The sequence below is a fragment of the Priapulus caudatus genome, unplaced genomic scaffold, assembly GCF_000485595.1.
Source record: "Priapulus caudatus unplaced genomic scaffold, Priapulus_caudatus-5.0.1 Scaffold768, whole genome shotgun sequence".
Taxonomy (NCBI): domain Eukaryota; kingdom Metazoa; phylum Priapulida; class Priapulimorpha; order Priapulimorphida; family Priapulidae; genus Priapulus; species Priapulus caudatus.
In genome coordinates this window covers 150,147-165,652 of record NW_014577829.1, presented here as the reverse complement: position 1 = coordinate 165,652, position 15,506 = coordinate 150,147, and the positions used below count along the sequence as shown (strand labels likewise).

The 15,506-nt window shown below is 45.3% G+C and overlaps 1 protein-coding gene across 1 annotated transcript; it reads right to left on the bottom strand.

Annotated features, from left to right (window-relative positions):
• Positions 1–656: 656 nt before the first annotated feature.
• LOC106813411 (rho guanine nucleotide exchange factor 17-like) lies at positions 657–8,239 on the bottom strand. Its single transcript, XM_014817544.1, has 8 exons — positions 8,167–8,239; positions 7,405–7,467; positions 5,209–5,362; positions 4,914–5,000; positions 4,262–4,329; positions 3,732–3,880; positions 3,337–3,511; positions 657–823 (listed from the first exon to the last, which is right to left on the bottom strand). Exons 1-8 carry the CDS (start codon positions 8,237–8,239, stop codon positions 657–659), a joined length of 936 nt encoding a protein of 311 aa, XP_014673030.1.
• Positions 8,240–15,506: the final 7,267 nt, after the last annotated feature.

Here is a 15,506-nt window from a genome sequence, read left to right as displayed (position 1 = left end):
ACGCGAAAATTTGAAAGCTCTTCGAAGCGTCACCGCCGCTGATCACCAACACACGTTTTTTGGTGGTCCCCGAGACCCGCGAGCCTTGTCGCCTGCTGGCTCGACCTTTTGCCCTTTGATCTTGAAGGAGGTGCGCACGCTCGGCGTCATCTCAACGCAGGCTGAGGAAGCGTACGTGACTCGGTGTGGTCCCGTGTGGGATGCCGAAAACGCAGGGGTTTATAGTCAGGCCTTGGGTCGGCATGTTCACACGAATGACGATGATGACTGCAAATTATATTAGTTTTAAATGAGCTTGTGCCTATACACCACGCACGCACACGCGCACCGCACGCGCCACGCGCTCGCGCACGCTACACGCGGCACTCGCACGCCACGGCACACGCCACGGCACACACACACACACACACACACACACACACACACACACACACACACACACACACACACACACACACATATATATATATATATGTGTAATACTACATATATATCATAATTGAAGCGATACAGTATTGTGTTTATGCTAAGAATTGCGTAGATGAGTAGTTTTTAAGTTTGTGGTATTACCTAGTTATCATCGATTTATGAATGTATTAATTCATTGCAATTCAACGACACGAAAATATCTACAACCGTGTATAGCCTCAACCAGCCTACGTTAAGGCAGGTGGGAGCCGCCTGGTGGTTGATGCAGGAGGTGGGGAGGCGGCAGGTCGAGAACCACCCAGCACTTGGTCCGACCACAGCAGATCCTTGCAGCAGAGCAGCGCCGTTATGCGTAAACACGCGGCCTTGTGTTGCCGTATGATGTCGTTGCAGGCTGGACACAAAACAAGATACGGTCAAGTGCACTCGCATAGCACGGCCCAATAATAATAATGTCATTGAACGCAGACTCTAGCCGTATAAGATAGACAGGACAGGCAGGCAGATGGTGCACACGGGACGGACGGACGGCGGACGACCGCGCCACCGGCCCACGGACGGACGGACGGATGAAACGGATGATGGACGGACGACGCGACGACTGGACGGATGGTGCACGACGGACGGATGGACGCGACGGATGCGATGGACGCCGACGGACGGGACGACGGACGAGACGACTTGAGACGGGAGATGACGGACGGACGATGGCACGGACGCGATGGGACGGACGGACGGACGGACGACGGGACGATTGGAGGACGGATGGACGGACGGATAGACGACTGGACGGATAGCGATGGACGCGACGGGACGACGGACGAACTGACGATGGATGGGCGCACGGTATGGACGGATCCGGACGGACGCGATGGTATGATGCGACGGACGGATTGGATGGGACGGCACCGACCGCGACGGACGCCGACGGACGGACTGGACGGATGAATAAGGACGGACGGACGACGGACGACTGCACGGAACGGACGAACGGCACGGACGGACGGACGACGACGGACGACCGGTATGACCGGACGGAGCGGACGACGCGACGGACGGACGGACGGACGGACGAACGGACGCCACGGACGGACAGACAGACAGACAGACAGGACAGGACAGACAGGACAAACAGGACAGACCAGACAGACAGAGTAGACAGACAGACAGGACCAGACAGACAGACTAGACAGCACAGACAGTGAGCGAGGACAGTACAGACAGACAGACAGACAGACAGGACAGACAGACCAGACAGACAGACAGACAGACAGACAGGACAGACAGACAGACAGGGACAGCACAGACAGACAGACAGGCACGCAGAAAAAGAAGAACGAAAGGGCAGAAAAAAAAGAAGGAAAAGAGGTGGAAAAGGCGGAGAGAAACAGGTCAGCAAGAAGGAAAACACACATCGTTACAACTGGGGGAGTAGGCAGATAACCTCAATTTCGCACAAGGGTACAGCGCGAAGATGCCTGTAAAATTAACGGTCGTTCAATTGACGGGAAGTAAAGAAATAAGGTCGCTGGGCATTAGAGAGCTTTTTTGCTAGCTTTTTTTCTTTAACAACAGGAGAGGGGGAAATATTTATCTGCTAGTATCTTTACAACAGGAGAGGCGGGAAATAGATCTGCTAGCATCTTTACATACAGGAGAGGGATGAAATAATATCTGCTAGCATTCTTTACAAACAGGAGATGGTCGGGAAATATATCTGTAGCCTCACGTATCTTTACACAGGAGCAGGGGGAAACTATATCTGCCCTAGCATCTTTACAAACAGGAGAGGCGCGGAAATCATATTGCTAGTATCTTTACAACGGAGCAGGCGGAAATATATCTGCTAGGAATCTTTACAACAGGAGAGGGGGGCAAATATGATCTGCGAGCATCTTTACAAAACAGGAGAGGGGGAAATATATCTGCTAGATATCTTTACAACAGGAGCCAGGTGGGAAATATATCTGCTAGGCATCTTTACAACAGGAGAGGGGGAAAATATATTCTGCCTAGATCTTTACACAGGAGAGGGCGCGAAATATATCTGCTAGTATTCTTTACAACAGGAGAGGGGAATATATCTTGCTAGTTATCTTTACAACAGGAGAGGGGCGAAATATGATCTGCTAGTATCTTTACAACCAGGAGAGGGCGGAAACTATAAAAATCTGCTAGCAGTCTTTACAACAGGAGAGGCGGGGAAATATATCTGCTAGTATCTTTACAACAGGAGAGGGGGAATATATCTGCTAGCATCTTTACAACAGGAGAGGGGGAAATATATCTGCTAGGTAGCTTTACAACAAGGTAGAGGGGAAACTATATCTGCTATAGTGTCTTTACAACAGGAGAGGGGAAATATATCTCGCTAGTATCTCTTACAACAGAGAGGCGGGAAATATATCTGCTTAGCTATCTTGACACAGGGAGAGGGGGAAATATATCTGCTTAGTATCTATACAGGCAGTGAGAGGGGGAAATTATTATCTGGCTAGCATCTTTACAACAGAGAGGGGAAATATTATCTGCTAGGTATCTTTCACAACAGGAGAGGGGAAATATATCTGCTAGTATCTTACAACAGAGAGGGGAAATATAATCTGCTAGTATTTTTACAAACAGGAGAGGAGGAAATATTATCTGCTAGCATCTTACACAGAAGAGGGCGAAATATATCTGCTAGTATCTTTACAGCAGTGGCAGGTTAAGCAAATATATCTGCTAGTGTATCTTATCTTTACAACAGGAGAGGGGGAAATATATCTGCTAGTATCTTTACAACGGGAGAGGGGGAAATATCTGCTCATATCTTTACACGAGGAGAAAGGGACATAACTGTTACTATCTTTACAACAAGGGAAGACATGTCTGCTAGTATCTTGACAATATGGGAAGGTGACATACCTGCTAGCATCTTGGCGACAGGTGGACCCATGTTGACATCGAGTAAGCATTCGTACGTGATGCCGTGAAACAGCTTGATGATTGCGCTGTTCTGCACCGACACCCAGACACCGAAGCAGACGCTCGTCATGTGACGGATGGCACGACTCGTGTCGTTGCATGCCGGAAATGTGTGCTGAAACGTCATTATCATGTTATCACGCGGAATGAGACGTGTACATTGGAAATCAATCGATGTCGATATTACGTTCATGAGTTTCATATTGCATGAGTTTCTAATTTTCTTTGTATAGATAACTACAGTTTATATTTACACGTAGATAAACTGAGTATAATGTTAGAGTGCACTCACTTTTCAGAAATAATGATTGTTATGAAATAGCCTGTAATATTACCTCCACCGATAGTGATGTGGTGTTTATGACTAGAATGTTGTTCTGGCAGCCGCACCACACTTGTCCCTGGACCCCAAGCATACGCGTGATAGGTGCAGTAGCGCTACCTAACGTTACAGTAATCGGATTTCCCGTGTCCCAGCCTCCCGCTAGAAACAAGTAACATAACAGTTCGTCATCGGGTGTATTTCAAATATAGGTTACTTACGAGTGAATCGACTACAGTGTTCTACTTGACGATGGTTTTCCGTGGGAAATTATAGAAAACAATAGTAATTACCTATTAAATATATACCACCCTTACCTATCCTAAACATGAAATTACTTCATATTATGCATGCTAGACTTTATAAATGTTAGATTTAGAGTCTTGTAGTGATGTCATTTGCATAGCATTTACACTAAACCCAAGTCTAGTCACGATCGAAACCCTATTTGGTCACGAGCCCCGTGCATTTCATCTCAGGTATAAACGTGTAACCTATAAATAAACGTAAACGTGTAAACATACAAGGTATAACGGTGCGTACCTGTATCCCGCTTGTAGACAGAGAGGTCACCATTGGCTAACGACACAAACACTTTGTTGTCTAAATATCTGCAGCAAAAACGCATCCACGTTACAGACGTGACATAGAATACAACCATATATGCATCGCCCGAACGTATGCTTCATTAAACATTCATTCTTATACGGCATTTCGCGGTTTAACGGACGCATTTTTCTTCAGAAAATGTGTATACCAAAACCACCTTGTGTCGTATAAGGTGAATGACAGTAGTGTAGGTTTTTAACTACGGTACGGTATATTATTATACACCTCAGCGGAATAGCACACCGAATATTACCAATGCTGACAGTTAGAAATGCTTGCAAAATACGGGGAATTCGGGTGGTTTGAAGGTAATTAACTCTTTACCAACAATATTACCATGAAAAATAGATAGTATTTGGCATACAAATCACTATAATTTATGTTTGACTGAACTGAACTGTATACTCTACGCATGGTTGTCCTTCGTCGGCTATGTACAAAACGCACCTCAATTTCTTCTGCGGATGAAGAGGTTTACAGTTCTGGGGAGGTTTACAGTTAATTACAGGGTCTTACAGATTCGTCCACACCACAGATATGTCGGACGATAGCCGTCAGTAGGTACGTTACTCGAAATTTCACTTACATAATGCACTGTATAGCAGCATTGTGTTGTAGCCGAACTTTGTTCTTCTTGATGCGGATGTTATCATTGCAGTTGTACACGTGAATGCTGAGCAGAAAAAACAGGAACACTAGTCATTGATTGGTTAATATTACCGTCTTTTTTCTTCTTCTTTTTGAGAAAATAAAACGGTTTCCGATTACCAATAATGAAAACTTTTTAATATAAAAATGTCAAAACAACTGATGATTACTGTACCATTTGGTAAACGTGGCTTCTGAAAACGTTTCTATACAGTAAGTCGTCGTCAACCTACCATCCGTCTTCTGTTCCTAGCCACATAAGAGACTGCTGAGGGCTGTTTCCTGCCGTATCGTTTGCGGGCACTAGTATTTGAGCGTCCTTGCCGTCTTCCTGTGACGAATCCTGCAGGATCAGTTCCCTCGACTTCTGACTCTTGCTATCCTCGTCTGCAAACGAGTCATACGGACAAATTAAGAAACCAAGCACTGCTATATTTTATGCAGTTTTCTTCAGCCATAACGGCCCAAAACGCAAGTAGGCCTATGTACACAAAGATATACAAAAATAAGCTAAAAATGTATGTACTGTGGTATATGCTGGAAAGATAATTTATTAAAATCTGAAATGTCAACATCTTTCCTTCAAAAGGCACATCACTCCTATACGACAGAGTACAGTAAAACACCAGTTTTTGTATGACTTCATACACACAAGACGGCTCGTACCAGCTTGGCTATAAATACATCATATAAATAATACATATCTACAGATTTATAAATAAGGCTTTGTGCACCAAAATAAAAACAACAGAGAGTAGTTTACATCATAATCTTCACGTTCACAGCCGACGGCGAAACAATAGAACAGTAACTCCACCTTTTCGTGGGAAAGCTGCGTACGAACATAGGTTAGCTATTATAAAACTCGCTGCTAATCGCTGCTATAATCACGCTATATCCAGTCATTCGACGACGAACGCGTTCTAATGCCCCATAGAGCGCGCAAAACAAAACGCCAGTGAAGCCTCCTGCAGCTGCATTAGAGAAGCGGGGAGCAAGTACTAACTATAAATAGTTACTGCTAAACGATCGTTACTTGCCGAGTGCTAATTAACAAATGGGTACAGCTAGGTTAGAATTAAATCAAATAAAAATCTTCTGAGGTAATCTTTTAGCGCAAATACAGCGGCTACCGTTTCACCGTTTCTACATAGAAAACATATATATATATATATGGTTGTATGCGTTCTAGAGGGCATGGTGTATTGCAACATGCAATGGAGATTGCTTTGATTCCAATACGCTAAGCACTGCAACTCAGAAAAGACCGCTACCTGGAAGAAGCACATGCTCTGACACATTTCACTTTCAGTCGACGAGAAACCTCACCAACTAGCACCGAGAAACCTTGTTAGTTTTATGCGAACGGCCCACGACGGGGTTACTTGTTAATGACTGATTAGTACACTCATGAGAAGATATCCGGCTTGCCCTGTAATTCCAAACTCAGTTTAGGTAATAACCTCAGGGTTGGAGTTCAGGAGGAAGGCAGCTCGCTAATCACAAGCGACTGACGCGTATGGCACTCTTGAACGCCTTTACAGATCTGCTTCCACGGATATCAGGTGAGTAGAGGTCCACAAGCAGTCCACAAGCAAGCATCCCACACTTACCTATCGAGTATAGACTTCTGACACACAAATTCAGCTGGTATAATCCAGTTAAATCGACCAAGACAGTTAATGACACTAAAATTAGCTGCTAACGTTACCGCTTCTTACGTGTACGTTATGATGGGCTTCCCCCCTCTGTACGTGTGTTTCCCTCTGTTCTGTGACTCTCAGCGATGAGAGAAGCACAGTAGATGCATCATCGCTATGGAAGGATCGTGAGTCGAGCACGAAAACTCGCGGCAAGCAGCAATGTCTTCCAGCCCCCGAAACACTGGAATGCTACTCATTAGAGGTCGAACAATAAAAGCTTTACAGAGACCTCGGTTTCGGGTTGGACGCGATATTAATTCGCGAATTCAGCTTCAGATGTGTAATAGGAGTTCTACGGAGGACAGACCGCTGTACAAAATTACAACTACGTCCTGGTTAATGATATATACGGTAATCATAGACAATGACAATACACTTGCAGGGAGGCGGAGCCTTTGTAAAGAAAGTAGCGTACCCCACAGATGAGCCAAAAGGTGGTGTGCTAACGAATAACAGAATACAAACGTTCAATGTTTGGCCACGGCTGCCAGGTTGAAGTATCAACTATACTTTATCATGTTTACCATTAAACAACGGGTAGGGGCTGTGACACAGGGCGCGCAACACAACTGATGTTTTTGTTCCGAGTATAGGCATAAAAATATTGTGAAAATTCCTGAAGATTTCATCTGTTTTCTACCCAGAAACATGCGTTGAATACGCCATCTCTTCCTGTTATCAGTTACGTAGATGGAACATGCGGGGATTGCATGGCCAGCCACGGACCTTCACGGACGTTGCCTAGCAACGGCACGCGGCTTGAGAGCTGTTCAAGTAACAGGTGGCCACCTAGCGGTAAAGAAAGTTAGGCTATGCACGATTAGTGAGTGGTCGCCAAACAACAGTGCGAGTGGTCAGACGTTTTCAACTAGGCAGGTGGTTGCTTAGCAACAGTGCGAGTGGTTAGACCTTCCAGATGATGAGGAAAATGTGTGGATAAAAGGCACAAGCTAGAGATCATTTACATCGGTAGATGCATGGTGGAGATCAAGCATGGTCGGCCAAGTTCATGGATCGCTGAAGCAATGTATTGCTCCCAACCTTCCAGAGCACTAGCAGACGGTTGCCTACAACGAGTTCCCGTGCAGCAAGCGTTAATCTTGCGACAGTGGGCGTTACAGGTGGCAAGATGGGGTTGCCTAGCGAAAGCGGGCGGACCTATACCTACAGCAACAGGATGAGGCCACCTGGAAACAGCGGGCGAAGCTAGACCTGCCACAGCAAGATGAGGTTGCTTAGAAACAGCGGGCGAAGCTAGACCTGCCACAGAAAGATGAGGTTGCCTAGAAACAGTGGGTGAAGCTAGACCTGCCACAGAAAGATGAGGTTGCCTAGAAGAGAACAGTGGGTGAAGCTAGACTGCCACAGCAGAAGGTGGTTTGTGCTATCGTCACGCCCGGCTGAATCGTTAGACGCGAAATTCTGAAAGTCTTCGAAGCCGTCACCGCGCTAGCCGCTGATTCACCCAACACACGGTTGTGCGGAGACCGAGCCTTGTCGGCGCTTGCGCTGGCTCGACCTTGCCCTTGACTTGCCCCAGAGGTGGCACGCTCGGCGTCATGCTTCAACGCAGGTGAGGAAGCGTAACGTTGACCGCGGTGTGTCCGTGTGGGATGCCTGAAACGCAGGAGGGTTATAATAGTCAGCGCCGCAGTCGCATGTCCAACGAATGACGGATCTACGGAGATGACAGATCACGAATGAACTGAAAATATATCAGTTATAGAATGATTTGTGCATACAACATCCATGCCGCGCACGCGGCACACAGACGCGCACAGCGCAAGCACGCGCTACCGCACGCCGACGAGCGCACGGCACGTTGTCACACGCGCGGCACACACTACACACACACACACACACACACACACACCCCACACACACACCACACACACAGCTGGCGGCACACAAGCACACATATATAATAATATATATATATATATATATATATATAATTGAGTTACAGTATTGTAGTCTTATGCCTAAGAATGTAGTACTGGTAGTTAAAGTTTGTGGTATTACCTAAGTTATCATCGATTATGAATGTATTTAAATTTAGTTTCAATTTCACCACGACACAAATGTCTAACAACCGTGTATACGGCTCACCAGCTCACGTTAGGTAGGTGGGAGCGGCCTGGTGGTTGATGCAGTGAGGTGGGGGAGGGGCAGGTTGAGAACGACCCCAGCACTGGTCCGACCCACAGCAGATCCGTTGCAGCATAGCAGTCGCGCGTTATGCGTAAACACGGCGTCGTGCACAGTTGGGATGTGCGACGGCTTGTGCTGCCGTAATGATGGTCGTTTGAGGGCTGAAACAACGAGAAACCAATATACGATAAGTGCACCTCGCATAAGCAACGCAAAATAATAATGAGCATGTATAACGCAAGACTATCTAAGCGTTATAGATGTCCCGCAGGCAGGCGCCCGAGATTGGATCGGACGGACGGCACGACGACGGACGACGGACGTAACGACGACGGACGGTGCGGACGGACGGACGGATCGTGGACGGACGGAGGGACGGATGACGGACGACGATGACGGACGACTCGGACGGACGGCCGACCGGACGGATCCGGATATTAGTTGACGCGACGGACGATGGACGGAATGGATTGACGGATGCGGACGACGGAACGACTGGACGGATGGAATGTGCGTCGGACGGTATGGACGACCGGACGGATGCGATGGATGGATGGCACGGACGGGACGATTGATGACGGACGACCGGACGGACGACGGACGGAACTGGACGCCGACGGGTCGAACCGGACGGACGGACGACGCGAGGACGGGACGGACGGAACGACTGGATGCGGATGAAACTAGACGTGACGGACGGACCGGACGGACGGAACTGGACGGGACTGAGACGAACGGACGGACGGACGAACGGACCGGACGGGACGGACGGACGGCACGGACGGACGAACGCTGGTAACGGACGCGACGACCGGACGGACGACGCGACCGGAAAGTACGGACGGACGGAACGGACGGAACGGACGATCGGACGCGACGGACGCCGACAACGAACGCACGTACGGACGACCAGAGCAGACAGACAAACAGACAGAGACAGACAAGACAGACCATACAGGCCACGCAGAAAAAGAAGAACGAAAGGAGAAAAAAAGAGGGAAAAGAGTGTGAAAAAGCGGAAGAAGAACAGTTAGCAAGAAAGGAAAAAACACATCACATCGATCAACAAGCTGGGAGTCCGGCCATATAAGCTCCATTCCATCAAGTAGCAGCGGCGAAGGATGCTAGTAAAATTAACTGGTCGTTCAATTGACCGGGAAGGTAAAGAAATAAGTCTGCCTGCCATTAGAAGAGCTTTTTCGCTAGCTTTTTTCTTTACAACAGGAAGAGGGGAGAAATAATTGTCTGTCTTATATCTTTACAACAGAGAGGGGAAATATATCTGCTAGCACTTTACAACAGAGAGGGTGACAATATATCTGCTAAGCATCTTACAAGCGGCAGAGGGGAAATAGCTATCTGCTAGTATCTTTTTACAACAGGAGAGGGAAATATATCTGCTAGCATCTTTACAACAGGAGAGGGGACATATATCGTGCTAGTACTTTTACAACAGAGGAGGGGGTAAATATATCTTGGTCTAGTATCTTGTCCAAGCAGGAGAGGCGGGAAATATATGCTGCTAACATCTTAAACAGACAGGAGAGGCGGAAATATATCTGCTAAGTATCTTTAAAACAGATAGGGGGAAATATATCTGCAGCATCCTTTACACAGGAGAGGGGGAAATATATTCTTGCTAGTACTGTTACAAGCAGAGGAGGGGAAATATATCTGCTAGTCATCTTTTACAACAGGAGAGGGAAATATATCTGGCTAGTATCTTTTACAACAGGAAGGGGGGAAATATATTGCTAGCACTCTATACCAAGCAGGAGAGGGAAAATATATCTGCTTAGTATCCTTTACAACAGGAGAGGGGGAAATATATCGTGCTAGCATCTTACACACAGAGAGGCGGGAAAATATATCGCTAGTCATCTTTAGCAAACAGGAGAGTGGGCAAAATCATATCTGCTATATCTATACAAACATGAAAGGGGAAATATACTGTCTAGCAGCTTTACCAACAGGCAGTAGGGCGAAATATATGCGCTCAGATCTTTACCCAACAGGAAGACAGGGAAAATATATCTGCCTAGCATCTTTACAACCAGGAGAGGGGGAAATATTCTGTAGTAAATCTTTACAACAGGACGAAGGGGGAAATATATCTGCTAGTATTTTACCACAGGAGAGGGGGAAAGAATATATCTGCTAGTATCTTACTAAACAGGATGAGGAGGAAATATATCTGCTAGTACTTAAGCAACAGGAGAGGGGAAATATATCTGCTAGTAACTCTTTAACAAGCAGGAGAAGGGGGAAATATAGTCTCTAGTTATCTATACAGGCAGAGAGGGGAAATATATCTGCTAGCATCTTTACAACAGGACAGGGGGAAATATAATCTGCTAGTATCTTAGCATACGGAGAGCGGGGGAAATAATATCTGCTGCTAGTATCTACAAACAGGAGAGGGGGAAAATATCTGCTATATGCTTTTACACAAAGCAGAAGAGGGGGAAATATAATCTGCTAGTATCTTACACGCAGTGGAGGGAAGAAATAATATACGTGCTAGTATCTTTAGCAAAGAAGTAGGGGAAATATAACTGCTAGCATCTTTAACAGCAGTGGGGGGGAATAAAATCTGCTAATTGTCTTTACAATGGAACAAGTGGGAGCATATCTTGCCATAAAATCTTTACACGAGGAAGAAAGGACATATAACTGTTTACTATCTTACAACAAGGAGAGACATATCTGCTAGTATCGTTGACAAGTATGGGAAGGTGACATACCTCTAGCATCTTGGCGACAGGTGGATGACCGCATGTTGGACCATCCGAGTACGGCATTCGTTACGTGATGCCGTGAAACCGGCTTGTATGATTGCGCTGTTCTGCACCGACGACCCAGACACCTGGAAGCAGACCCTCGTCATGTGACGGATGCAGCGACTCGTGTCGTTTGCATCTCCGAAATGTGTGCTAAATGTTATTATCCATGTTATCACGCGTCAATGACAACTGTACATTGAGAATCAATCGATGCGATATTACGTTCTTATGATGTCAGAGGTAGGTGGCAGTGTGTTATGTTATTTATCAATTATATATATATAATATTACATATAATATGTATATAATATATAAATATATATTATATACGTATTATAATATATATATATAGTATGTGTGGTATGTGGTGATGCTGTGGTGTGTGTGTGTGTGTGTGCTGTGTGTGTGTGTGTGTGGGTGTGTTGTGTGTGTGTCGTGTGTGTGTGTGGGGTGTGTGTATGAGTTGGCGGTGTGTTGGTGTGTGTGTGTGTGTTGTGTGTATGTGTGTGTGTGTGTATGTGTGTGTGTGTGTGGGGTGTGTGTATGATGTGTGTGTGTGTGTGTGTGTTATGTGTGTGTGTTGTGTTGTGTGTGTGTTGTGTGGTGTGTGGTTGTGTGTGTGTCGTGTGTTATTATGTTGTGTGTGTGTTGTGTTTTTGTGTGTGTTGTGTGTGTTGGTGTGTGTGTTGTCGTGTTTGTATGTGTGTGTGTGTGGTGTGTGTGTGTGCGTATGTAGCTGTGTCCCTGTGTGTGCTGTGTGTGTGTATGTATCTGGTGTGTGTGGTGTTGTGTATGTTTTTGGTTTGTGTGTGTGTGTGTGTGTGTGTGTGCGTGTGGTGTGTATGTGTGTGTGTGTGGTGGGTGTGTGGTGTGTGTGTGGTGTTTGTGTGTTCTGTGTGGTGTGCTAGCGTGGTGCGTGCGTTGCGCGTTGCGTGTCTGTGAGTTAATCGGAAATACCAGACAAAATTATTGTTACTTTGCGACTACAATTGCCTCAGGCCTTTGCATGCAGTTCCTAAAATTTTTGCTTGTAAAGATATTAGTACCAGTTTTATATTTACACGTAGATAAACTGAGTAAATGTTCGAGTCGCACTCACTTGTCAGCAATAATGATTGTATGAAATAGTCTGTAATATTAACTCCACCGATATTGATGTGGGTTTATGATAGAATGTTGTTCTGCGGGCAGGCCGCACCACACTTGTCCCTGGACCCAGCATCCGCGCGTGATAGCTGCAGTAGCGCTCTAGCCTAAGTTACAGTATCGCGGATTTCCCGTGTCCCAGCTCACCGCTAGAAACAAGTAACATAACAGTTCTCATCGGGCTGATTTCAAATATAGTTTAGTTACGAGTGAATCGACTACTAGTGCTTCTACTTGACGATGGTTCCGTTGGAAATTATAAAAACAATAGTAATCACCTCCTATTAAATATATACGCAGCCCCTAACCTATCCTAAAATGAAATTACTATCATATACGTGCTACTACTTTATAAATGTTAGATTTAGAGTCTTGTAGTGATGTCATTTGCATAGGCAATTTACCACTTAAACCCAAGTCTAGGTCACGATAAACCCGCTATTTGGTACGGAGCCCGCGTCAATTTCATTCCCAGGTATAAAACCGTGTAACCTATTAATAAACGAATACGTGTAAACAATAGAGGTATAGACGGTGCGTACCGTGGGTCTCTCCCGCTTGTACACAGAGAGAGTCACCATTGCTAACGACACAAACACTTTGTTGTCTGAAGATGATCTGCCGCAACAAACACATCCATCGTTACATGTACGTCCACATAGAATGAGCCCGCCTGTTCGTGCTAGCACTCATGACACATCACGACATACGCATATACGCTCTCCCTATGACACTATTTGTCATAGGAAGATTCTTCCTAGCCAAATATATGTTGTATGTGCTGGCGCATCATAGGAGTTTAGGATCGGATTAGGAACGCCAGGCAGTGAAATCAGCTGTAAAGCGGACGAAGTTGCCTCGCCATAATTTCATAGGAAAGAATCTTCCTATGACCAAATAGTGTCATAGGAGAGCGTATATGCGTATGTTCGTATTGTCATAGACTTCCTAGCAAAACATGTTGAGCAATACACCATCATATGCGCATCGCCCGAACTATGCTTCATTAAAACATTCATGCTTATAACGGCATTTCGACGGTTTAAGCGGACGCATTTTTCTTCAGAAATGTGTTAGCCAAACCTACCTTGTTCGATAATGTGACTGTCGTTAAAGCAAGACTAGTATGTAGGTTTTTAACACTACGTACGGCTATATATTATACAACCTCCAGTGGAATAGACACCGCGAATAATTAGCCTAATCGCTGACATGTAGAAATGCTTGCAAAATCGGGAATTCTGGTGGTTTGAAGGGTAATTAAACTCCCTTTAGCCAACAATATTGTACCTATGAAAAATAGCTAGTATTTGCATACAAAATCATATAATTTATGTTTGACTGAACTGAACTGTAACTCTGCGCATGGTTGTCCTTCGTCGGCTATGTAAGCAAAACGCACCCTCAATTCTCTTCGTGAAAAGAGGTTTACAGTTTCGGGCTAGGTTTACAGTTAATTACAGGTCTTACAGATTCGTCCACACCGACATATACTTCGGACTATAGCCGTCATAGGGTAACCGTTAGACTCGAAATTTCACCTTACATAAGGCACTGTATAAATAGCAGCATTGTGTTGTAGCCGGAACTTTGTTCTTGCTTGATGCGGAAATGTTATCAATGTGCCCAGTTGTACAACTGAATGCCGGAGCAAGAAAAAACAGGAAAGCATCTAGCAGTGAGTGGTTAATTATTGCGTCTTTTTTCTTTCTTCAAATTTTTTGAGAAAATACAACCGCGGGTTTCCCGAGTTACAATAATGAAAAACTTTTTAATATAAACATGTCAAACAACTGATGATTACTGTACCATTTGTGAAACGGGCTTCTGAAAACGGTTTTCGTATAACATAAAGTCGTCGTCCAACTCTACTCATCCGTCTTATCTGTTTCCTAAGCCAACACTAAGCCTGCTGAGGGCTGTTTTCCTGCCGATGTCGTTTGCGGCAACTACTTATTTGAGGCGCGTCCTTGGCCGTCTTCCTGTAGACGAATCCTGGCCAGGATCAGTTCCTCGAGCTTCTGACTCTTGCTATCTCTCCGTCTGCAAACGAGTCCTCATACGGACAAATTAAGAATATAACGCAGCGACGCAATCCCTGATACCGGTGAACATGTTTCATATTGTACTACATCATTTATATTCAATATAGATACCCTCTGTATTACGAATGCCTGAATGCTAATACTGATATTACATAAAAAATAATAATAAAATAATAAAATAATAAATAACAATAATACATAATTGTTAGATAACTACTTGTAGTCGATCTGTCTCCGATATCTTTCTCATCTTTACGCCCATTGTTCACAGAATTGCAGCCGGCCGACATTATTTGCTCGATATATATATATTATAATAATATGATAATATCATATATAATATATATATTATAGTATTATACTAGATATGTTATTATAATCATAGTTGTTCAGCGGCAGAGTTGTACTGTGCCCAGGGTTCCTGTGTCTGTCGTCGTCTCAGCTACTGTCACTGTCCTATCTGTACCGTGGAGTGCCTGTTATGTGTGGATGATGTTACGTCATCCGCCATCGTCCAACGGGAACCGTCCGCCTCCGCGCAGTATGACTTGAAGGCCACCTACGCTGAGCATGTGTCCTGCATTGCTACACCTCGAGTGAAGAAACGTGTTAACTGTTCGTTTCCGTGTCTCACGCAGAGCTGTGTAGACTCAGCCCACATCTACAGGGACACACCGCGAAGCGCACCAATACGCACACGCAT